This window comes from Lepisma saccharinum, chromosome 2 (genome assembly GCF_977018435.1).
Source record: "Lepisma saccharinum chromosome 2, izLepSacc3.1, whole genome shotgun sequence".
Lineage (NCBI taxonomy): Eukaryota > Metazoa > Arthropoda > Insecta > Zygentoma > Lepismatidae > Lepisma > Lepisma saccharinum.
Genome location: NC_139230.1, coordinates 148,620,277 through 148,646,083, shown reverse-complemented (window position 1 = coordinate 148,646,083; position 25,807 = coordinate 148,620,277). Strand labels below are relative to the sequence as shown.

Below are 25,807 nucleotides of genomic sequence, written 5' to 3'. Positions count from 1 at the left end.
AACTGGGGAAGGGCAGTAGCCCCCGACGATAAGTTGGTGCAAATTACCCCACCCCTTGTGCCAACCCCAGGTTCCAGGGTCCCTGATGCCGAGCGTAATTATGGCAAGAAAATGCAAGATTCAAATGAAACATAGTAAGTGGCATATTATTACGTTACCATGATGGAATTTTACCAGACTCTTTTATTATTTTGTTGAATAAGCACAAAATGTGTCACACTGTCACTTTATTTATCTTTGAATGACAATACAACAAGATTTTTCCACGTTTTTCGGGGCGACGTTAAGAACATCTTGACGTCTTGTTTCCTCTCCAGTCCACCTTCTTAGAGTATGAAGATCTCATACTCTATTTCTGGGTCGATGTGTGTTTCCTGCAATTAAAGAAGAAGCAAACAAGCATAGAAACAGTTACTCGCAAGTTCTAGTCAAAAATCATATCTTCAAATAACTTCTAAACAATCAAATAGAAAATTACATGTAATCGTTGAGATAGAACCAGGTTGAAATAAAAAAAAAGATACATAACAATTTTTGGATTGGAAATAAATAACTTTTGAGTAATTAATTTTTAAACTATTTTTGTAGTGTTAGTTATTGAAATATTAGCAGTAGGGATAAATGTAATTGAAAACTTGTATCGGTAACGCATCTGACTACCATGCTAAAGGTCCCGGGTTCGATCCCCGGCCGGTTCAAATCCGGGAACTTTTCTAACGATGGAAGCGGCCCCGGCGTCCACCCAGCGTCGAATAACATGGGTACCTGGGGGAAAACCTGGGGGGGTAAAGGCGGTCAGGGGCGTGATGCTGATCACATCACCCCCACTCACGACCGGATCAAGAAAGTGTGGGGCGTTACCCCCACACCCCCTATACGCCTTCATGGCGTGGTGCTATGCACAGGGGATCACTTTACCTTTTTTTTAAAACTTGTATCTATCATAGTTGTATTGTATTTTTTGTTTGATTGTACAAGTTTTGCCGGTTAAGTGGTAGTTAAGTTGTATTTGGTACAGAGTCTGAAGAAGACCTTGCTAGAAGGTTGAAACGTAACGTTTAGTTTTATGTTTTAAAATAAAATAAATTCTGTCTTGGTCAGCATATAGAGTTTTTTGTCAATTTTAAGATATATATGTACATAGTTGTGTGTGTGGGGGTGGGGGGGTGCGTGTGTGTGAAAAATAGAAAGGAATTTCTATTGAAAATTTACAGAATGTTATTTAATTGCAACTTTAACAATTATATAAGAGCAAAAAAGAAAAGCACAAAACTTCTCTGTAATGAGGAATTTTGAACCAAATCTCCTCATAAAGAAAATGTGTATGTTATACTTGTATAATATTATTTTTTCCTCCTACCACACCGCTTTCACCTGCTGTTTATACTTCTTTTTATGATAATTGTGCTTCAGCACAATGTACCATGTTTCCTGTTGCTTTAAGTACCTCTGATTCTTTTTTAATTTTTCCACTTGCTTGCTTGAGCTTCAAGTAAAGAGGATTGGTAATCAACGACTTGTAACAGACTGAGTAATTTTCATATCCAGTATGCACATTTTAAGAACTTGGCAAACAAACGCACTCTTCTTATTAGCCTCATTTCCATTTTCCTTGGAAGAAAAAAGTGGCAAGTGGGGTAATGAGAATGGCAAGCGTTTGTGCTTTCCGTGTGTGACAAGACAAGCAACGTGTGTTACTAATGTTGCGATGCCTAACTTAACATATTTATCTCTTATGTTGAATTGCGTTGTTCTTATCTGACACGCCTTATACCTTACATTTCTCCACATTTTACAACATTTACTATGTTCTATTATGTTCTCGCCTGCTATGGTAAAAACTCTGGTGAGTAAGACGAATAATTGTGTCGGATAATGAGCGTTGTTGCTGTGAAAGAAATATTACATTAAATGGATAAGCAGCATTCGCAAGTGCAACACCAGAAGGCAGGGGTTCCCATACCCCCAAGGCCGAGGACGCATCGCCCCAATATCGTTCATCAAAATCCTTCCAAAAATTTTAGTCATAACCCCCCCCCCCCAACACACACGCACACAAATATAGTTTGGATGAAACATGCAGTAATTGATTTTTGTTTGTCGATTATTTGATTTCATTTTTTTAAAAAATAAATTTTCGAAATATCTAAGTTTTAGACAGTATGTTACAATTATCCAGTCAGTCGTAGCACAGAAAAACCTTGTAATAATGCTAAATGCACGCCCCCCTCCTTTCAAACAGATTGTAAAGGCATAAGAGGTGGTGTTTCATTTCAACTCAATTGCCGCGATCACCCCCAGGTAGGAAGAAAAACCAATAACCATAACTAAAAATCAATAGCAAGTCAATCAAATAAAACGATCCTCCCCAATTTTGTGTAAAGATCTATAGAATTGGTAGCTAAACTATAAAATTGTGTCCCTCCAAAAAAATTCCCATGACGTCCCTGTCGGCACCCCTGCCAGAAGGTCTCCTCCCCCGACAGAAAGATCACCCTCTTTAGGAATGATATTTAATTTTGAATAAATCAAAATTGCTTTATTATGCTACTAATTTCAACGTGCAGCGAATGGACTATAATAGCCAAATTTTCCTCTTTTAAGCCATGCGGTGTTGAAGAATTGAATCAAAGGCCTCACACCGCGCTACAGAGTCAGGGGTCCCGGGTTTGAATCCAGGCCTGGGTATGGGTGTTCTTTGTTAGTGTCCCTTCATCACATTCATCATATCATCACTCTACGTCATTTTCGTGGTTAGCCAAAAGTGGCAGAAAAGCAAAGTTAAATTAACCAAATCGATCAATCAACCATGAATTGAAACAAACACAGGAATAGGCTGAGGACAACCTCTCCTCTACCACAAGCACTAGTCCATTCCTAAATTTCACAAAGAATGAAGATTAAGACATATAGAAAATAGCGATGGGCATTTTGCCTCCTGTTATCTTTGCGGCTGCAATCTGTGCCAAACAGAATTTAGGACAGCGATCACCGCAAGTTTCTACTCACACGCTGTTGTCACGTTGTGACTAAATTCTTACTTTTTATGCTTCATTAACGAAGTTGATTTTACCAAAGTTTTCACAGTAGTTGTTAGTGTGCTATACGTGCATTTGCTCATTCAGGTGTAGCTTATTCGGACCCTGCCTTTCCGCCATCTTGACGTTGACAGTGGATAACTACAACGTCGCGTCGTTTCAGATAGAAGGGTCAACATTTGGCAAGCGAGGGAAGAACCGTAGGTTAGACCAAGTGTCATTTAGGTTATGTGCGTTGTTTAATGTAGGAAAGTTGTGCGTGCAATTTTCTAATGTATCTACGTATTTCGAAATTCGTGACGAGATCCGAAACAGAATTTTGCAACTCGAGATGAAACAGAAAACGTGACTGACATTTGTAATTCGAGACGACATCAAAAACTGATGCCAAAGCTCATCTACCCATGTTGCCCATCTCTAGCAGACAATGAACACTTGGGGGATTTTGCATCGTTTACTACACATAGGCAAAAGCGAAGGGGGTGGCAAGGATTATTTTATTTAATGCAAAAGGATGTCCTCCACTACACAGATTATTTTTCAAGTTCTCAACCGAAGAAAGTTTGTTTCATTAATCTATTTAAGACACACGAACTCCCTGATATTCCTAAACATGAAGGGTTATTGCCGCGGTAACACAAGCTATTCCCATTCTTGCTAAGTTTTTTTAGAGCCATACGATGGGGGCACATAGTGGTTCGGATCCCACTGAACTGTATATCCAGTCCCGATTAGCCTATCTGTGCACAAAGTGAACTTAAAAACTCACATTTAAATCATATCAGTATTATCACTTCATCTTCGTCTTGGTCTCATGTACACACCACCTAAGATCTGGCTTGAGCAACTCGCTTGCACTTTTGGAGGCCAGATAGCGCTCCGTGCGGTGCGAGCTTCTCTCCAGCACTCTGCATCTCAAGGCAAGTAAGCATCTTAAAGGGAGTAGGGAGCCGCTTGGGTTCAAGGTAAAAAAAAAAAAAATAATACTGCGGGAAGAGGCGACCTCTCTTTCGCGGAACCACCTCCTGATTCTTGTTCAATGAAACAAGAAACAAGGAAACACAGTGGCTGAACGAGCTTTTTCCACAAGTACCCATGGCCATATTAAACGTGACTGCCTCTCCCTTAATTTGTCTTAATATTTTTTCTAGTACTTCGTGTATGGTTGCACAAGTTTGCTGCATTTTAACGTAGACCAATTCCTAATCTACATATAATTTCAAGTCTGAATGAGTGTTCCTATAGCTCATGAATAAGAACCTTTGAGATGGACGTGCAGTCACACATGAGCCACTGCGAAGGTCTTTCCACCCATCTGCCTTGCAAACTGAGATCATTGTCAAATTTCTTCCCACCTTCCCTAAACTTGATGGTATGGTAAGCATGCATAGAGATATTGAATTTTCATTTGCCGTTCTGGGCTTTCAGAGGGTAAGAAACCACTGCTCTTTAAAGGAGACGCCATCTTTAAAATGACACAAATGGCGTTTTGAAGTTCACTTGATCAGTGTTGCAGCCTTGAGATTGTTCTAAAATTATAGTTGATATATTTTTTTAAAATTTCAACTATATGCAGTCAATCATACAATTTTTGTCGGACTTCTAAGTTTTCATTTGACTCACCCTCGTATTCTTGTTTCCTTCTCTCCACCACGCTTATTGTGTCGTTTATGAATTAAAATTTAGCAGATACTCATTTCTCAACTGTTTGGAGCACATATTTCGTTTCGTATTTAAAAAAAAAGACCTATAACCAACTCACAGAGGGCACATCTACTCCGTTGATGAGTGACTCCTCCAGTGGTGAGCATGTACTCATAATTTGATATCAATATAAACAAGACCACGTTCTCAGAGACTGAGCAGATGCTGATATATACTACCCACACTCGTGTCGAAGGGCATATAAAATGTTGATGTATGTAGCTGCATTGGAAAGTATGCGAGAGGACTTTATCCACACGAAAAAAATAACGTCGTCACTTTCTCATCAAGGGTTCGATAGTTGGTTCGGATCTCACTTTAAACTGTAGATCCAGTCCCAATTACTCTATTTGTGCATAAAGTGGACTTAATAAACTCATACTCAAAACTCTTACTAAAATAAGAGGACAAGCTCCCTTCTTGAACATCTACTCCCTTTCCTTTAGACCGCGTATATAGCAAGAAACTAATTGTATAGTTTAATTAATATGACAGTATTTACAGTTGTAATACTTACCAAAGGATCATCGTCATCCTGCCTGACAACCTCATCCTTGACCAGCCTACCATAGGCATAGTCAAAAGCGCTGGCCAGGTTCATCAGGAGGTACATCCAGAGGAAGCAAAGGAATAGCATTACCATGAATGCAAGAACTTCCTCTAAGATCAAACTCTGCTCCACTCTGATACGGTATTCACCCTCAACTGTAAGTAAAAAAAATGAATAAACATATGTAAAAAAAATTAACAGGTCGGTAAAATTTTTGAGGAATATTAACCAGAATGGTTTCAGGTGGAGGGAGATTTCACAAATCTCTACTGTTCGTCTCATCGTCCGTGTGAAACTTTGTAAACATAGAAACTTCAACAGTGCCTATTATGAGGTCCACTTGTATCAAACCACGGAAAATGCAATTTGAGAATTAAATACAGTATGATGGTGATGAATTGTAAATTTCAAAACTTTCCTCAATTTTACTTTTGAAACAAGAGTAAAAAAATATCAATACTTAAAACCTCATTTACATTGATATAATTGAAGTGCCAGAAAAAAACAACAGGTAAGTCAATTTTCTGAAGTTATTCAATCCAAGATGAAGGGAGGGATTTGACACTTCCATTTTTAAAAGAATATGTTTTGTGCCTTTTCATTTATATGTTCAGTAACTTTGTTTCAATTAAATTTTCATTTGTCTATAATTTGACGAACGTTGACTTACCTGGATTTTACTCATGACCCTTCAATTACAATCTTAACCAGAGAATAACAATTTCAAAAGATAAATGAAAATACCTACTAATCACACTATGAAAGGAATATTTTCTTTACATTTAGTAACATTAATAAGTGTTAAAAAGCCACACCTCGTATATAAAATTGATATAACAGAAACTTCGAAATACTAAATTTTATATGTCCGTTAATTGCAGAGAGATTTATAAATAAATCAAATATTATTGAGACAATGTTAATTTTAATTAAACCAAACCTAATATAGCATTTGGGTTAGATTAGATTGAATTTATATTAGATGTTGTCTAGCTACTAGTGTCATACAGTAGCGTGCCCAAGAATTGCAAGATAATGATATAACCATAAAGGAAGAGGAAACTTGCCCAATTCCCTTCATAGAAGGAATGCACATGGAAAACTTTTACATATTTAAAGAGGCTAGAGTTTACAAAGATTTATTAGAACGTGGAGTGTAAAGTCACACCTTGCAGTGGAGTAATTTTACAACTCCCAAAATATTAGGAATATAATAATATTATTTATATTAGAAGACGAATGTTTTTGTCAATCACTACAGAGTAACAGCCAATGTTCGCACATCCATCTACCAGATGTGCATTTAGTCTCTAGCAGAGAAATATGGTGGCTCTTTAAATTTAATCACTTGAGTAATGTATAACAATCATAATACATTTTCCATTTCTCGAACGTATGGTCCTTTATGGAAGAATTTTACGAAGAGTGCTTTAAACACTAAGTTAACAATATATTTTACAATGTTTACACACACACACACACACATGTTAATGTCATATAAGTTTGCTTCGCATTTATTAACTCAATTGTTTGACTCTATTAAAATTCCTTCAGTTTTTCTTATAACCACTACCATGAGTATTAACTGAAATTATCTTGCTCTTCTGGAACTAGTAAAATCTCCAAAAAATGTATTTGTACGAATGTGTTGGTTCTTTCGGAATGTATTATAGCATTCAGTTATTATCAGCAAGGGAGATGAAGATGAACTTATGATAGACACAAATTTACGTCTGAGGAGGGCAAGTACCTGGCGTCCATTGGCGTTGCCAGAAATTATTTATGTAGGGGGTCAGGCGAACGATAAAACTTGAATAGTAACAAGTAATAATAATTATTATTATTAACATGCGTATCATTATTATTGTAAGGAAACAATTATTATTTATTATTATTATAATTATAATTACCACTATTATTATTATTATATCCTTGGGGAGACTTTTGCACTTGATTCACCAGATGAGTGAATATCCAGCCCAACTGTTTTTGACATTTCATGCAGTAAGTGGACTGAAATGTATAATTATTCCATTTTCTATTAACTTTCACACACCTCGTTTAAATGGTAGAATATAAAACATACACTGGTTTCTGTATTTTACACTCAATTATTTCGACGTAGCGCATTTTTTACTTCCTTATTCTGTTAGAAGACTGACTAATTGAACTTTATTTCGATTTAACAATAAAATTAACAAGCTTTCTGACTTTCTGCAACTTGATATGAAGACTGTCAATTTCCAGGGGGTCAATGAACCGGTTCGACCTCCCTCCCTCCCGACTCCCATTCCTGGATCTGTGATGGCACAATTCAGCAAACACTAAACAAAATTCACCAATTTTGAACAAAGAAAAAATGTTCATATTTTCATAATTGTGTAGTGTTAGTCGTGCTAGCCGGAGCAAGAGATAAGCGAGGTATACCGGTGTGGGTCGGAGGACGTACTGTCCCAGGCACTGGCATAGTGCAGCTTTGATTGCCTAGGTGGCAGCACCGTACACAACATCCAACTTCTTTATTGAAGCTATGTTTGTTTGCATATGCTACATAAATCTTACATCTTATTATAATACATAACATTTTAAACAAAGTTTCTGTCTCTTAACTCAAATTGAAGAACAGTAATGTTTTAACCAAAACATAAAAATTACACATTCAACTATTTTATCCACAACCATTAACAAAGAACAAATAATATCTTAACCTATGTAATCCTTCATCCATCCTGGAGGGTTTCTTTCCCTTCGAGGATGCATATACACCGAACTTTCAGCTTCTAACTTATTTTCCTGGTGTAGTTGGATTTACTCTGGGCTGAGCCCTTTCAGGAAATGTAATATCATCCCTGTTCATTTGAGGAGCAGGGATGAGGAGCCATCTGTTTCGACGATAAGTACCTGTATTCGTTTGTATTAAGTATGATCTAGGATATTTCAATTTAGTTTTAACTGTACCATATTGTTTTAAATCCTTGACCCAGATCCTCTCACCTACCTTTAGGTCTCTTAAATGTCTAACTCTGTGCCTTTTGTTGTAATTGTCAGCTTGTTTGTTCCTTAAATTCTTATTCTTGTACAAAATTTGGCTACGATTCAACACTTTAGGTAGTAATTTTACAGGTAACATCGGTAAATCTGATCTTAATTTCCTGTTTAGAAATAATTCTGCAGGAGAATAACCATTCGCTAATGGAGTATTTCTATAGGCAAGCAAACCTTTATATATGTCATCATTCTTCATTAACAAATGTCTAGCAATTTTAACAGTAGCTTCTACTTGTCCTTGAGACTGACTATGATATGGTGAACCTGTCTGATGAATAAAGTTATACTCCTTAGCAAAACAGCTAAATTTGTACTGAAACTGCGGTCCATTATCAGATCTAATTACATTACAAACACCATATCTAGCAAACATTTGCTTCATTTTTGTGATTATCACATCTTCAGTCATTTGTTTCAAAGGAAATATCTCAAAAAACTTTGAGTAGTAATCTGTGGCAATAAGGTACCATACACCTTTACATTTAAACAAATCTACTCCCACCTGTTGCCATGGTCCATCAGGTAAACTTTCCATTAAAAATGGTTCTTTACAGTTACCTCTCATTTCAATACATTGAGAGCAGTTTTTCACTAAAGCATCAAGTTGTGAACTAAGTCCTATCCACCATACTGACTGACATCTGTGCTCGACGTCTACATTTCGTTATACCCTGATGACCTTGGTGTATGAATTTTAAAACCTCCTCTTGTAGCAAACCTGGTATTACAATACGAGAACCTTTTAACAATATATCATGTATTATTGAGAAATCTAATTTATATTGATAGTAAGGTAACAGTTCAACTGCAATTTTACTTTTCTCAGGCCAACCATTCAAAGTATAGTACTTAAGTTTCTTGCATATGTTATCATTTACTTGACACTGTTTAATTTTGTCTAAGTAATAATCTTTCACAGGACAGTGTTGAATAACAAAATTTACAAAAGCATGAACTTCTTCACCTAATTCCTCTCTCTCCCAGCCATCAATAGGATTTCTGGACAGAAAATCTGCTAATATAAGTTCACGGCCTGGTACATGATTAACTGTATCGTCATACCTCATTAACCTTATTCTAAATCTTTGCAATCTTGGGGTTAACTCATCAATGTTCTTAGAACCCAAAATCTGAATTAATGGTCTATGATCAGTTTCCAAATTTACTTTTAGACCTGAAACATATTCTGAAAATTTTTCCATAGCCCACGTTAAAGCTAAAGCTTCCTTTTCAATCTGTGCATACCTTTGTTCTGTAGGTGTTAATTTTCTAGAAACATAAGCAACGATTTCTCTTTTTGCACCTTTCAATTGAAATAACACAGCACCTATGCCATATGAAGATGAATCTGCCAGTGGCGTAGCGTTATAGTACGCCCATACGCCCGGCGTTCCCTGATTTAAAATTTCAAACATACGTAAATGCTGTAAATATAAAGTAAATGTTGACTAATTTCATATATGTTTGACCTTCATAGCATTATAATAGCTATTTTTTGCGATCCGCTTGCAACGCTCTACTAACAACACTCGTTCCAGCATTTTTTCCAATGCCTTTCCTGCCTGGACGCCGGGCAGGTTCGGCGTAAAGAACTCTATATTCCTTGCTGTCTATCTGGAGGGAAAGCTTGGATCTCTAAGCACCAGCGCAATTCTCTCTCGTACGCCAGCGTATGGAGCAGAGCTACGTGATTGTTTCTAGGGTTCACGTGACCCTTCCTGCCTTGCCTTCTGAAGCAGACGACAGCGGTAAAATTCATACCCAGTTCTTCGCGCTCGTGCCATGTGATGCTACAATACGCAATATTGATTGACATAACTTTACCAAACTCAAATATACCATTTCTTAATGACCATTGCATTGTATAATTTATCGCACGAACAGCGATGTGAATTAAAAACTAAAAGATCAACACAGTTTTTGTCAAATAAGTTGGTGAAGTCCTCGCGGTAGAAGTTCAGCATGTGGCTGCTCTACCACTTAACCCGCAAAACTATTCATTTTATTATTATTATTTTTTTTCGTTAGTATCTAACTGCTTAATATTGTGTCAATAGAAATGTTTAGCATTCATTTGAAAACTCTTAACATCGAATGGTCTGTGGACAAAATTATTTTAAAATGTTTATCACCATTCCAAGATGCAATAAACAGTGGTCTGAATTACTAATCGGCACTGTTACGTCAATAGAGTGTACGATAGTTGGATCATCCACCCACCTCCGTGTCAGAGTGTTTTGCACAGCGCACCAAGACGACAGAGGTCCCTGGTTCGAATCCCGGCGTTAGCACGGGTGTTCTTTATAAGAGTCCCTTCATCAACTTCATAAATATCATCACTCATATTCAAATTCGTGATTAACCAAAAGTGGTAGAAAAGCGATGTAAAATAAACCAAATCAATCAGTAGTTGGATCATCCACAACAATGACGTCTACTGTTGTTCAGAGGCGCTTGTGATTCAGGTAAGTTTTCTAATGACTTGCGTCATACCGAAAAGTATAAAACACCAGAGTTCAAAACATTTGTGGCATAGTGAGGCATCTCATTTTCTAGCTAAAACATGCATGGATGATGTTTTATTGAAAACCCAGCTGACTTCAGGCAAATAATACCTATGGCGACTAATACCATAAGTAAATTATTAAGCAAAAAAGGGCCAACCCTTCCTTCGGACTTGGCATTCCCACCCGAAATGCCCATGCTACGCCACTGGAATCTGCACTAACAATGTACTGTTTACTAGGATCAAAATATGCTAAGGTTGGGGTTGTAGTTAGAGCTTGCTGTAGCATTTTGTAACTACATTCTTGTTCCGCACCCCACTTAAATTCTACACCATCTTTAAGCAAACCAGTTAAAGGTGCTAAAATATCTGATTTATTTGGAATAAATTTTCCTGCATAGTTAACCATACCCAAGTATGTTTGAAGCCCTGATTTGCAAGTAGGTCTTTCCATGTTTACAATAGATTATACCCTCTCCGGGTCTATTGAAATACCTTTCTCAGACAGGATATGACCCAAATACTTAACTTTAGTTACACCAAAAATAATTTTGCTTTTGTTAATAGTAATACCTTCTGCTTTCAGTTTATTTAAGACTCTTTTAAGAGCTTCATCATGTTCTTCTATAGTACTCCCAAAGCACAATATGTCATCTACATGAAAAATTACATTTTTTTCACCTTGCAATAACATGGAAATTTGTGTTGTGAAACACTCCGGAGCACAAGAAATCCCAAATGGCATACGCAAAAATTTAAATCTTTCAAATGGACAAATGAAGGTAGTTAACAGTTGACTGTTTTCATCTAATTTTACTTGATAAAATGAGGTATTTAAATCAATTTTACTGAAATACCTTGCTCCCTTTAATTGTGCAAGAGTTGATTCTACTTTTGGCATAGGGAAATGTGGCCTTAACACCCACTCATTTAACTTTGTATAATCACAACATAGCCTAACCTCATTACCTTTAGGCACACACACAATAGGACTAACCCCACTGGTTCAATTATTTTCAGTTTTTTCAAACGGTTAATCTCTACTTCTAGTTTTTTCAACATTGGTATGGGTACTACTCTTGGTACAACCTGTACATATGGTTTTGCATTAGGTTTCATAGTAATAGAAACTGTTTTCTTAAATTCTCCAAAGTTTTGAAACAATTTACAATATTCTGGTGAATTAATATCAACTTTTGTGAAAAATCGTAGGTCTTTTTGCAGATTATTTACATTTAGCATTTCCAAAGCAGTGGTTTCGACCAAGCAATGGTTTTTGCAACCCTTCTACTCCATATACACTTGTACAAAATTCCTTGCCTTTAAAGCATAATGTAAAATTCGTAATATCTAAAACCTTTAATTGTGTACCATCGGGTCTTTTAAGGCCCGATTGCTTTGTATTTAAATTACACAACATGTTTGGAAATAACACTTTATCAAGTACACACACACAATCAGCACCTGTATCGATCAAAAAATTAACATTATCGCCAAGTTCCTTAATGAAAATTGAACGATACCAACTGAATTCTGAATTAGAAGTAGATCCTTTAATATTTTCTACAAAATTATCTTCCACACTCGATTATTCGTTAGTGTTTTGTTCATTCACATTACCAAATTCAAAATGATTGATTGTTTTCGTGTTTCTCTTCCTACAAACTCGAAAAAAGTGTCCTACTTTTTTACAGTATCTGCACGCCACTGTTCTAGCTGGGCAATCCTTTAATTTCGGGTGAAATGGTCCTCCACAGAAGGGACAATACTTCGGTTTCTCTAAGTTTGTGTTGTACTCACTCCGAGCTGCTGGTCGAGAATTACCTCCCCTGTACGTTGCACTTCCGGTCCCGGTTCTACTAGCGTAGTCCTTCCCGGTCGTCTGTTCGCGTCGTCTGGTCACTTGATGTACCTGTCCTTGTTCGGCAATTTCATGTGAATTCTTCTGTTGTTGTTCGTACTGCTTAACCCAATTAACTGCCTCCGCAAGCGTCAATTCTCGCTGCATCTGTAGTTTGTCGGACACACGTTTATCAGCTACACCGACGACGATCCTTTCCCGAATCATGTCGTGCTTGAGATTACCAAACTCGCAATGTTCAGCCAGTCCATGCAGATCCGTGATAAACACGTCAGCTGGTTCCCCCAAATTTTGCACTCTGGTATTAAACTTATATCGTTCAAAGCTTACGTTACGATGTGGCAGAAACACAGAATCGAACTTGTTCATCAAGTCGCTCACTGAACGTGGTTCCGGGAAAGGCAACAAATATTCCTCACTTTGTGAACCCATTACGTATAGAAGTAGGTTGATTTTTTCGTCCTCAGTTTTGTTAACCAATCCCGAAACACTTAGATAACGTTCGAACCTTTTTCTCCATAATGGCCACAGTTCTGGTCGAACAAAGTCAAATTGTTCAGGAGGATTCACATTCACTAGCGAATGCAAAACGTTGCCGGTTACCGCCGAATCACTAATGTTAGGCATGTTTAAGACTCACGTACCTTGTTTTCTGTTCTCAAAAAAGTCTAGTAGAGCCACTATATCGGTATCCCATGTTCGCTATTCCATTCTTCCTTACGACTGAATGCGTATCCCACCGCTGCCACCATGTAGTGTTAATCGTGCTAGCCGGAGCAAGAGATAAGCGAGGTATACCGGTGTGGGTCGGAGGACGTACTGTCCCAGGCATAGTGCACCTTTGATTGCCTAGGTGGCAGCACCGTACACAACAAATTGTACACCAACTTAGAATGTATAATCGTAAGAAGTTACTAAACACTGAACAAAGAAAACACATTGGTAAATCAAGTAGTTTAGATCAGTGGTTTTTAACTTTCGTGAGCCTGTGGCTTGGTAAATTCGTTTTTCAAAAAATCGATTTCCAGATCCCAACAATTCTACTCGTAAATAGCTTTCTCATATTTCTAACCATATACGTTAATTAATATGTACCCTTGAAATTTAATATTAATAAATAAATTATCTCATAATTGTAGTGAGTAATAGTTCGGTTATATTCAGGCTTGTTGACAACAACGACTGGACCTAATGGAATCTTTAAGTTTTCTCTGGCCAATATCATTAAATTAATTTGGTAAGTGCTGATTTTCATTGATATGTTTCATTTCGGACACAGAAAAATTCAAATTAATCAGAATATTTCCACTTCAATATATTTGTTAACAAAAATTGCTGCCCAAACTAAATTTATCGTGGTGCCCATCCTTCAACCTTCAAATTTAGAGGGGGGAAGCAAGCCCCCCTTCGTCCCAGTTACATCGTTTGATCGCTCACTCTTACCGCCACAGTTGCGAAAGCATTTAATGTTATCACAGTCGAACCCAAATCCGAGCGAAAAGTAATCTTTTCAGGTGGTTGCCAGTTCGGGCTGCAACTCGCTTCAACCTTACAGTTCTAACTCGAGAAAGAACCAACCATTAAATTCAAATTTGGAGGCTTCCATCCCTCAACAGCACTGGTTCCTCACCTCTTATCGCTGGTGAACCCCGAATGAAAGGTTATCTTTCCAGGCGGTTGCCAGCTTCGACTGCAAGTCGAGAACTTCAGGAGAACCTCTCGTGGTGGCCCGGTATAATAGACGCCCAGTGACGCAACCGCAGGAATGGGGCAGGGAGGGCATTGCCTCTCCTACAACCTTGGACGTAAGTCAATTCTAGGGGGCAAACATTGAAGTAAAAGAAAAACAAGGCTATCAGAATCTGAGAGTAGCAGGACAAAAGGATACTCAAGATGGAATTAGTTTTCATGTATTTCTTGCATTTTTCTTCTGGACGGCCAAGGGCACCTGCAGGAAGGGGATGCCCAGAGGAGCAATTGCCCCCTCGATTTCAAATTTTATGCAAGTAAATATACATTTCATAACATTTTCTTGCTCTCTTCGCTCTCAATACCTGCTTTTCTTCCAGTTTCATCAAGTTCAAAGTCGTAGCTAAGGGCGGCGGGAGTCCCCAGCCGCCCTGGGGCCGAACGATCTAAATGAGAAAAAGTTGTAAAAGAGAGAATGCCATGGCGACCCGTGAAATTATTTGTGCCCCATTTGATATTGTTTTCAATTTGCAAAAAAATTGAATCTAATTTTTTTTGCTCGCTTCTCTCGCAGTTTCCTTATTTTTCTGTAATGCATTGTAAATTACCAGAGAGAGAGAGAGTTTGGAGGAAAAGAACCGCGCACATTTCAGAGAAAATATATGTCACTTTTGCGGTGGGTTTGCTATGAGGCAGATGGATTGATTATGTAATATAATTAAATAATATGTTACATGTATATATGTATGTATTAAAGAAACTTTGAATATGTACACAATTTAGTGTTAGCATGTTGCACTTGTATTATATTATTTTACGTCGTTCCATGTTTCATATGTATAAACGGTATGTTGTACATGAAAGTTATTCATGTCATATGCACAAAAGGAACTATTTTCGTCATGTATTTTCTATCTTTCAAAAATACAGTTTGTGCGCTTGTTTTCTAATATTAGATAATGTGAAATTGAACATGTTGAAAGAAAATATTTCAAATCCTTTGTTCCAACGCAAATGCTTTAGCACTGAATTCTACCCCCTTTTTGCGTGATTTACGAGGATAATGACACTTTTCATAATACTACTACTACTACTACTACCACTACTACTGCTACTGCTACCAATAATAATAATAAAGTTATTATTATTATTATTATTATTATTATTAGTAGTAGTAGTAGTAGTAGTAGTAGGCCTATTATTGGCACATTTATCCTGGTACTTGTCCCTCCCCCCAGACAAAAATTCGTGGTTGCGCCTCTGTTGACGCCATGGTCTGGTGGTTGAGAAACACTGGTTTAGATCACGAGAAACAATTTTGATGTTGTATTACAAATGAAAAAGACGCGATTTGGTTACGCATCGTGTACTACACAGAAGTACGATCTTATGTATGAAATAAGAACTAGTAGGTATCAGTGGTGGCGATTTGGGTGACGGGGGACAGTTGCCCCCCCCCCCCTATTTTGCACCCGCATTGTTTGCCCTCGCACTATGGCCTCTTAATGCTAAGCCTTGTCAACAAAGGAAAAGTAAAGTGCCCTTACCCTTCTTAGTTTTGGTACCCAATCGCTACTACTGGTAAGTGTCATATCAAATTTAAAACGATGAAATGAAAGATAAAAACACATAAAATTCAACATTCATCAGGAAGCAAGTCGTACACAAAATCAAATCCCTCTGGCAAAACTGTATCCAAACACTGAAATTCGGACCTCATTCAGTTCGAACTTTTTAAGAGCTTTCGGTTTTCCAGGCACTGTATAAATCCATATTGAATATCCAGCTTAGTCATACTTCTTTTAGCTTTTGTTAACCTTAATTCTTTATTTAGTGTTGGCCCCCACTAAAATTGTTTTCGGTACATGGTTCGAGGGGGCAATGCCCCCATGTCCCCCTGTAGTTGCGCCACTTAATGGACACAAGAAACAACTATGAATATGGGGAGAAAAGTATCTGTTTCTACCAATAACTTTTAAACAATAACATTAATCCAAATTAAATTAGGTACATCATTTAAGAACTCCAGTTAGAGTGATTAGTCCTTGAAGATTGAATATTAAACCTTCATAATAAAAAGTCTGGAGTTTGTACTCGATGCAGAAAATATTGTTAATAATCTAATTCATTGTAAGAAGATAACATAATTTTCCTCTGATACTTGAGACTTTATTTCAGAGTATGATTTATGGCCATTGAAAAAAATATTTTTTTAATGTAACGTTTATCTATGTAAATAATGGCATTTCAGAAACTAGTAGAGTCAGCTAGATAAAACTTTGGTGGTCTGTATATACACCAGGTAAAATGACGTACATCTATCAACCCCTGGATATATCTGAGCGAGTCATTAATCGATATCACGTAACATGACTATATTTCGTGAACTATGCTATAACAATCGAGAACGCATGACCTTCGTCATACGATGGGATTGCTAGTGCGAGTCAACAATTTATGTATGGTGCTTTTAAGATACACAGAATATTCACAACCTCCAATTCAAAAGGTGATATATGTTTGTAACTATGTAGTATGTAGTGACTACGAGCTAACTAACTAACTAACTCCCTAGCCTTCTCAAACCCAAAGGTTCATGGCTGCAGCACCACAGGCCTTCCATCTTTCCCTATCTTGAGCAAGTTCTATATACTCTTTTCCATCCCTACCGATTTCCCTTAGGTCCATCTCAACGTTGTCCCTCCATCTTCGTCTTGGCCTTCCTACAGGTCTCTTACCATCAGGTTTCCCAACAAGAATCCTGTAAACTCCTCTTTCCTCTCCCATTCGTGCCACATGGCCTGCCCACCTAAGTCTTCTTGATTTAATTATTCTAATAATATCTGGACATGAATACAAATTATGTAGTTCTAAATTATGTAACCTTCTCCACTCACCTGTCTCCTCATCCCTTTTAGGTCCAAAGATTTTCCTAAGGATCTTATTTTCAAATACTCTCAATTTATGTTCCTCTTTCAATGTAAGGGACCAAGTTTCACATCCATATAATACTACAGGCAAAATTACTGTTTTGTATATTTTAACTTTTAGTTTCTTAGATATTAAACGAGAAGACAAAAGTTTATGAAGAGAGAAGTAACATGCATTTCCTGAATTAAGCCTACTTTTTATTTCCTCTTTCATATAATTTTCATTTGTTAATATTACTCCTAAGTATTTGAATTTGGAAACTGGTTCAAATGAGTTGTTATCAATAATTAGATTTTGATTATTACCTAACACTTGGTTTCGGCCTGTAAGCATATATTTAGTTTTCTCTTTGTTAACTTCCAAACCTATCTTTTTAGCAGTTTTGAAAAATATTTTAGCATTATTCTTAATTGTAATCACATCATCCCCTAGTAATTACATCATCTGAATATGCTAACAACTGAGTCACACCATTTAATTTTAGTCCTTCTTTAGTTTCTTTTACCTTCCTAACAGCATATTCTAAGGCAAAATTAAAGAGCAATGGAGATACTCTTAAAGAGCAATGGATACTTTCTGTTTCACTGGTGCGTATTTTTATCATACTAACAAGCTTCTTAGGTATTCCAGACTCTACTAATATATTATATAATTTATCTCTTTTGACCGAATCATATGCTTTTTTGAAATCAATGAATAGCTGATGGACATTTTGATTATATTCCCACTTTTTTTCAAGTGTCTGTCTGATGTGAAAAATTTGATCTGTAGTTGATCTGTTACGTTTAAATCCACATTGATAATCATCTATAATTTCATTAGCATATGGGGTTAGTCTTGTTAAAAGAATGTTAGACAATATTTTGTATGTTGTTGAGAGTAGAGAAATTCCACGGTAATTATTGCAGTTCATTTTATCACCTTTTTAAACACAGGAACATTTATGGATTCTTTCCACTGTTGAGGGATTTCTTCTTTATTCCATATTAAACAAATTAATTTATGAATTTGACATATTAATGAATTTCCACCATATTTAATTAACTCAGCTGGTATTAAATCAATGCCAGGTGCTTTGTTATTCTTTAGCCTTTTAATAGCATCTTTAACTTCAGTCAAGTTAGGTTCTGGAACTAAAGGTTCTGCTGTGTGGACTTCATTTACTTCTGATTTATCTCCTACATGGACATTTAAAAGGTCATTAAAGTAGTTCTTCCATCTATTTAGAATATCGCTTGGGTCAGCTAGAAAATCACCGTCTTTATCTTTTATCAAGTTTACTTTAGGTTGCCACCCCTTTCTAAACTCATTTACACCTTTATATAGATCTCTGATATTTTTATTTTTGCTGTTTGTTTCAATTTTGTTAATTTTGCTTTTCAAGTAATCTCTTTTTTTACTTCTAAACGTGCGGTTAACTTCTCGCTTTATTCTATTATAATTGTTTAGATTTGTATCATCAGAGTTATTTAACCACCTAAGTCTAGCCTGATTTCTTATTTCTATTAGATTATGACATTCATTATCAAACCATGGCTTATTTTTTCTTGGTTTATGTTATCCTATACTTTCTTTAGCTGCTGATTCTATTGCATTACGTATGTGCTCCCAATTCTTATTTACGTCTGTTTCATTTATATTTTCGTCATCATTTAAATCCTGCAAAACATCAAATCTATTTGACAGTTTAATTTGGTAATCTTTCTTCATTCTTTCATCAGTAAACTTTCCTGTATCAAATTGTATAACTTTTAGATTTTGTTGCTTATGATTTATCACTGATAGTCTTTCTCTTAATTTAGCAATTACTAAATAATGGTCACTGGCACAGTCAGCACCTCTATGTGTACGAACGTCAATTATACTAGTATGCCTTCTCTTATCAATGAGAATATGATCTATCTGATTATGAGTTTTACCATCTGGAGAAGACCAGGTATATTTATGGATATCTTTATGTTTAAAAGTGGTACTTTTCACAATTAAATTCTTTGAGGTTGCAAAAGTAATCAATCTTATACCATTATCATTACTTAATTCATGAAGACTTTCTTTACCAATCGTGGGTTTAAATGTCTCTTCTTTGCCAATCTGTGCATTACAGTCACCTAACATAATTTTCATATCATACTGAGAAAATTTATCAAAGACCTGTTCTAACTCTGTATAAAAATCATCTTTAGTATTATCATCTTTATCTTCCGTTGGTGCATGTATGTTTATTAAAATAATTTTACACCACCTACCCTGTAAAACTGCATATTATATCCTATCATTAATAAATTCTACTGTTTTGATCTTATGCATTTTGCTTTCATTAATAAGACTACTCATAAAGATGTTTGTGCTACTTCTCAGGTTTCGTTTTAACAAGAGAAACATCAGCAAATTATTGAGAAATTTCAAGGGGATCCAAGTGATTGAAGCAGATGATGTGGTATCTCGGTTCTCCTGAAGCAATCCCTCCTCCTCTTTATTCCGAGAATGAAGTTTTTTTATCAGCTACAAAAAACGAGAGGTTCTATTAAATGAGTGCAACTTGAATATAAAATGCAGACGTGGAATTTCCATCCCATCCAGACTAGAAGAAAGAACATAGACTCTTTCTATCTTTACTTTCATTTCTTTTTAAAATTTATTATCATCTTTTTTCCTTTATTTTATTATATTATTTTCTTATTACATGTATTATTATATTATACTGTGTACATTAGATTACTATCTTATATTACTTTCTGCAAAGCACAAGAAGATTTTGCTTCTTGCTGTTCCGTTCTGTTCCTTTCTCTATCTTCGAAATCCCTAGGTATTTATTTGATTGATTGATTGATTTGGTGTTTTAAGTCCACTTTATGCACAGTAAGGCTAATCGGGACTGGACCTACAGTTTAAAGTGGGAACCGAACTACTATGTGCCTCTACTGGGTATCGAACCCGGGACCCCTTGATTACGTACAAGGCGACGACGCTACCACTGCGCCCTGGGGGAGGCTCTTAGAGATTCTTGAGGAGATTTTGACTCTGTACCGGGAATCCCTGGAACAAGCGAACGAAAATAAGTCTTCTGCGCAAATAGGACTCGAGAGGGTTAGACCAATGAACGCGTGAAAGGAGGATGTGAGTGCATAGAAGGATAAACGCGCCTTCAGCTACCAGACGTTATCAGCAGTTCAAGCAGCTTTGCTCCGCCCATTTCGCTTTCTCCCCTTCTCTACCGTTATGCCCGGCTTTGCTGCATATACTCCCTAGGCAAAGTGTAAAATGCTATTCGAAATAAGAAAATGGAGGAAAATAATTATTTCTTAGGAAAAGTTAAGTTCCAAAGAAATTAAAAGTTAAAATATACAATACAGTAAGTTTGCCTGTAGTATTATATGGATGTAAAACTTGGTCCCTTACATTAAAAGAGGAGCATAAATTATGAGTGAGTAAAAGTGTGAAAAAAAAAAAAAAACATGAAATACATAATGCACCACTGAACAATTTGAAATAGGAAACGTAAGGCCAGAGATCCCGTTGACATTTTCTCGTCCAGTTTAGCCTTCGACACTGAAACCGCTTGAATATTCTGAAGAACGTCGTCCACTACATGCTGTGAATTTACCAGTGTTCTATTTATCTCTTCAAGACACTTGATCGTATGTGACAATGCAGAATAGTTGGCATCAAACCAGCAATGTAATTCAAGTCATTTCGTATACTACATCTAGTAAATATACTTGTTGCGGAAGCTGGTTCAGGGGCAGTTGTATGAAATAAAGTGACTGAGAGCTTAAGCAAGGGATGGCGGTATTGATGGCATCGCTTGCTTTAACTTAAGTAGACGACTGACCGTGTAATGCAATAAAAGCCACGAATTTGAAAGAACACATCCTTCCAAAGAGAAGTTTCGGGTTGCCGGGAAAGTGAAGAAAATACTAATTGGAATTATTACTATACGTTATGAAAGTATAAAGCATTCAGAAAACATTGACTATTGTACGTTTGAATTGTTTTAATGCAATGCAAAGTTGATTTCGAAAATCAGATAGCTAGGCATATGCACGAAAAATATTCATCATACACGAAAATAGGCAAAAATTGACAAAATGAGCTTTCGTGTACGAAACCCTAATACCCTGACATGAACTTAGTTCGTCATTTTTATGACACCTGTATCAATAAAGTATAGGCATTTTGCCTAACATCCGGTCTCTATTCATGCTACTAATTTGTCGCGGATCAGCTGCCTGACTCCATAAGGAGCAACAGGTTAAGGGCCGTTGTGTAAAACATCTTACTTTCTTACCATCTTGTTCATGATCATCGCCTTCGGCACTGCCATCCATATCTGCTGAGCCAGATTCAAATCTTGTTAGTCTTGCCTCTTTCGGTTTTCCTGAGGTATGGAGGTTGATGGATCAGCAGCTTCAGGAGGAAGAAGAGCTTCAGTTGAAGCAAAGTGGTGATCCTGAAATATGATGATATTGACAGGCCAAATCCCTGCAATTTTATATTGGGGGCTGGGATCATTTCCACCAGCAGTCTTCATTCAAGGGAATTGGATTTGATATTTTTGCTTGTCTGATCTGATGGAATCTGTATGTGTCTTGAAAAGTATATATCTATAACTCACGTTTGTATATGTTTTTTTCAATACAACAGAAGAAACATTCTCAAATGTAATAGAAAATCGTGCCCTACAAAAGACCAGTCTAATTCAGACAACTTAGCATGATCCAAACAAAGCAAGTGTTAAATGAAATCCTGCTTTCTCAATGCATCAGTCAAACAAACATATCATCTTTTAGCTAAAAGAAAACATCCACGCTATTAAATTTTAAAACTTTAGTACTCTTATAAGATAATTGAAATGAAGAAAATAAATTTAATATCACAACAGCACAGGATTCGAGAGTTCAAGTATAATGTTTAGTTTAGAATAATTTCCAAACTGATGTGTAAGTTTCTACTACACTCCTTCGTTTCAATTGGTGGTCCAAACTTGAATCAGATCCAACTTCAACAAATCTCCCTTCATTTTTGATTGTTTTGTTACTTTCTGTGATAGTCACATCTGAATTTCTTTCGCTTTTTGTTTCACACAGCATTCTCTTTCTCTCTCTTGCCTACATCTCCGTTACAATGTATTTATGGCCATACATTCCTATACACTTCTCATTTCGCTATCAAATGGATTACCTGGATGGACTTACGTTGAAAGCAGATTACATTAATTTGGATCTCACTTTCAGCTGGAACTCAAGTCTAGTTTAGTCTGTGACACAAAATGAATTTTGGAATATAATAGTGTATTTTGCAACAGGGAAATACACTCTTACGAAGACCCACATAGGGGACTTTGTGTCTCGGATCGCTTTTTTATGGATCGATCGCCATATGTAGAAAGAACACCAATAAGCATGCCATTCGAAATATCCTCAGTAGAGATATTGTCACACACACAGACACACACATTACCACATTTTGGTATTTATTTATATTTTCAAAATTCTCCGTGGGTTACATTTTATGATCAATTGCATGGGCTTGTTACGAAATAACTTGAGCTACAATTGACACTAAAACCTTTAGAATAGAGTATACAGTATGCGATTTGAGTTGATGTTGGGGACAAAGATCGGTAAGTAATCTACATTGTGAACACGATACTTGTCATAAATTTAGAGTAAGTTATATAACATTGTTTCTGCAGATAGATACCTTGAAAAGCAGGAATAAAATTGAGTGAAATCGAACGATGCGTTTCAAGATGACGAATGAATAGGAAACGATTTCTGCCACGTTACACCCGACAGACAACGTTCCACAGCTTTATCGAAAAGTCTCTCTAGAACAGAGACGTGTTCAGCCTCAAGGGGTCACACACAGCCTCGGCCTAAGAGAGACTTGTGAAGCTGAGACCTTGGTTTGCACAGCGCGCTACGACTAAGGGGTCACGGGTTCGAATCCCTGCCTGGGCTTGGGTGTTCTTTGAGAGTGCCACTTCATCAATGTCATCGCTCATTCTCGTCTTCGCGATCAGCCAAAATTGTTAGAAAAGCGAATAAAATAAACCAAATCAATCAATCAGTAGGTTAATAAGGCCGGCGAGCATGATTCTTGTTTTATTCACTATGTTATGTTAAAGTTCCCATCACGTTTCCAATCATGCTGCTACTGTGTCATGTAGGGGGAATTTGCACATAACTTAACTGTTCCGACTCTATGCACTGGTTGCTTGTTGGTCTTTCACCACAAGATCCGATTTTTGTTTAGATGTTTGACTCCAGCTGTATCTGCTGTGGATGTAGATAGTGGAACCAACGCTACTATGTCGCTACCATACACCCACCGCGTTCCCGCCAGTGAGGTTTTACCTTGTGTTTCCCCCAGTCACTCCAGGCGAATACCGAGATGATACATCTAATGAAGACAGCATATGTTGCCTCTTAATTGCCTGTCCTTTCTCCCCCCCGCCCCTTATTCTCATATCCCCATTACGGATAACTTACGAAACAAATTGTTAAGCAGGCAACGTAGGCCTCGCTATATTGCAGTTTCCATGTTGGACTGGGGAGAGGAATCTTGGTAGCTTGGCAATCTACTAAATTAATTAAGTAATATCTTTCTAGCGTTGTTAATTAGTAACATCTCTCCAAACTGCACGCTCCTCAATTCCATTTCAATTGCATATTTAAACATGGTGACAATATATGAGCATGGAATGTTTTGTAATGTTAGAATTTTAATTTCTTGATAAGAAATACATTTTTGATTCCAGGGAATTTCGGAGTTGCCAGGCACGATAGCTCTTTAAATACTCTGCTGTATTTTATTGTGTTCATTGTTATCCTCTCCATCCTTAATCCCGAATATTTTAGTGACACAAAATATAATAAAAATAAAATAAACACAGCTTCTACTAACCGTAGATCCTAATCAATGCCCCAAACCACCTCAGTGGCTGAGTTCAACTTGTGATCTTGTGAGTACAAGTTCTAGTTAGTTAGACCTTTTTGTTTGTTACCTCAGCTGGTTCATCTAATTATAATCTATTTCCATTGTTACTATTAACCACAGGCCAAAAGCAAGGACCAAACATCGGAATTTTTGTCTGACTGGGAATTGAATGTCTCCCGGTTCCACCAATGACGAAAGCGTTACGCGATAAGCACCGAATAAAATTTCCTGAACTGTTATTACATGCCTTTGCAATTGTTGTGGGGCTAGAGATAAAGGAATAGTAATGCTATTTGTTCATACTTGGCAGAGAATTCCTCACGTTTTAAGAAGAAATAGAAAGGCAGCGCCAAATAATAAAATACAACAAACAAACCAAGAATAGGCCTAGGAAGTGATAAGAGAATCAAAGAAAGTATATTCCACTTTCATCACATAACGTCATGTTCACAAAATGTCTGGAAATCATTGAACCATAAAAAAGGAAAATAGGCAATCTTATTCACGAAATGTTGGAGAAGCTGAGAAGTTTTCAAAACTGAATGTTTTTGTCTTTTTTTTTTTGCTACTAGAGAGAGAGAGGGGGGGGGACCTTGCAACCTGATATCATCATCAATACCGCTATGTCCACGTTAAGTTTTGTTCACCGCTCCTGTAGGACTAAATCGTCTTTACGTACGACAGAAATTGCCATGCATCTTTGCAAACGGGAGACTTTCTTTACTCACCAAATCCGCTCTCCAAGAAACAACTGCAGGCTCTTTGCACACGCGAATGGCATCGAATTTGGCCCCCGGAGTTGATCGGCTTGCGCCGGAAGTTCATGAAAGTGTCGGTTGCCACGCCCAATCGCAAACCCCGGCCGTAACGTCCAATTTCGGTGACCAACGTTTCTACACCGCGCATATTTCAACAGGCGTGTACTGCACAATCCACACTCTCACAATCCACACACCGCCTCTGCATATCTACGTTTTATATGCTTTGCAAAAGTCGTTTCAACTTTGATGGTTTCCGTGCGCTCGGTAAAAGTAGGCTCTCCTCGACTGGAATTCGACAAGTGACGCCATGATCTAGTCTTTGATATGTCTAAGTTTCCTCCGAATTCCAAAACGCTAATTTCGTTCTGTCTCAACTAATATTTAAATTGAGTTTGCAGTCCAATTCTGAGTGCTTTCTTTTGGCGTGCCCAAGAGAGTTTTTTTTTTTTTGGGGGGGGGGGGGTGTTGGTGGTGAACATCCTCCCCCCCTTTGGTCCGCGATGGCACATTTTTTCGAATTTGTCTTCTCCTTTCGAAAAACCGATATGATATTCCAAAATCCGAAAAATGATATCTGCTTAGATATAGAATATTTACGTGAATCTTCACGTGGTTTGATATCGTTCTTGTCTAAATATTATTAATAGACATATGTAATCACGATACTATTGAAAATATCTAGGGAATCGCGAAAGCAAACCACGTGAAGATTCACGTGAATGTTCTAGAACGAATTCTAAGCAGATATAATTTTTCGGATTTTGGAACATCATAGCG

At 37.0% G+C, this 25,807-nt stretch overlaps 1 protein-coding gene across 2 annotated transcripts; it reads right to left on the bottom strand.

The window, feature by feature from the left end:
- Positions 1 to 232: 232 nt before the first annotated feature.
- On the bottom strand, positions 233 to 25,199 carry LOC145984530 (uncharacterized). 2 transcript variants are annotated; one of them, XM_083118184.1, is made up of 4 exons: positions 24,998 to 25,037; positions 21,616 to 21,777; positions 5,260 to 5,447; positions 233 to 374 (listed from the first exon to the last, which is right to left on the bottom strand). In XM_083118184.1, exons 2-4 carry the CDS (start codon positions 21,653 to 21,655, stop codon positions 327 to 329), a joined length of 276 nt encoding a protein of 91 aa, XP_082974310.1. In that variant the 5' UTR covers positions 21,656 to 21,777; positions 24,998 to 25,037; the 3' UTR covers positions 233 to 326. The 2 variants fall into 2 exon arrangements, with proteins under 2 accessions (XP_082974310.1, XP_082974309.1); XM_083118183.1 differs by lacking the exon at positions 21,616 to 21,777 and having other exon boundaries at positions 24,998 to 25,199.
- Between the last annotated feature and the right edge of the window lie 608 nt (positions 25,200 to 25,807).

Coding starts and splice junctions, on each gene's coding strand:
- LOC145984530 (XM_083118183.1), bottom strand. CDS start 25,175: ATGCGCGGTGTAGAAACGTTGGTCACCGAAATTGGACGTTACGGCCGG. Junction 5,448..24,997: donor TTTCTTGGAGAGCGGATTTG/GTGAGTAAAGAA, acceptor TTTTACTTACAG/TTGAGGGTGAATACCGTATC. Junction 375..5,259: donor AGGATGACGATGATCCTTTG/GTAAGTATTACA, acceptor CTTTAATTGCAG/GAAACACACATCGACCCAGA.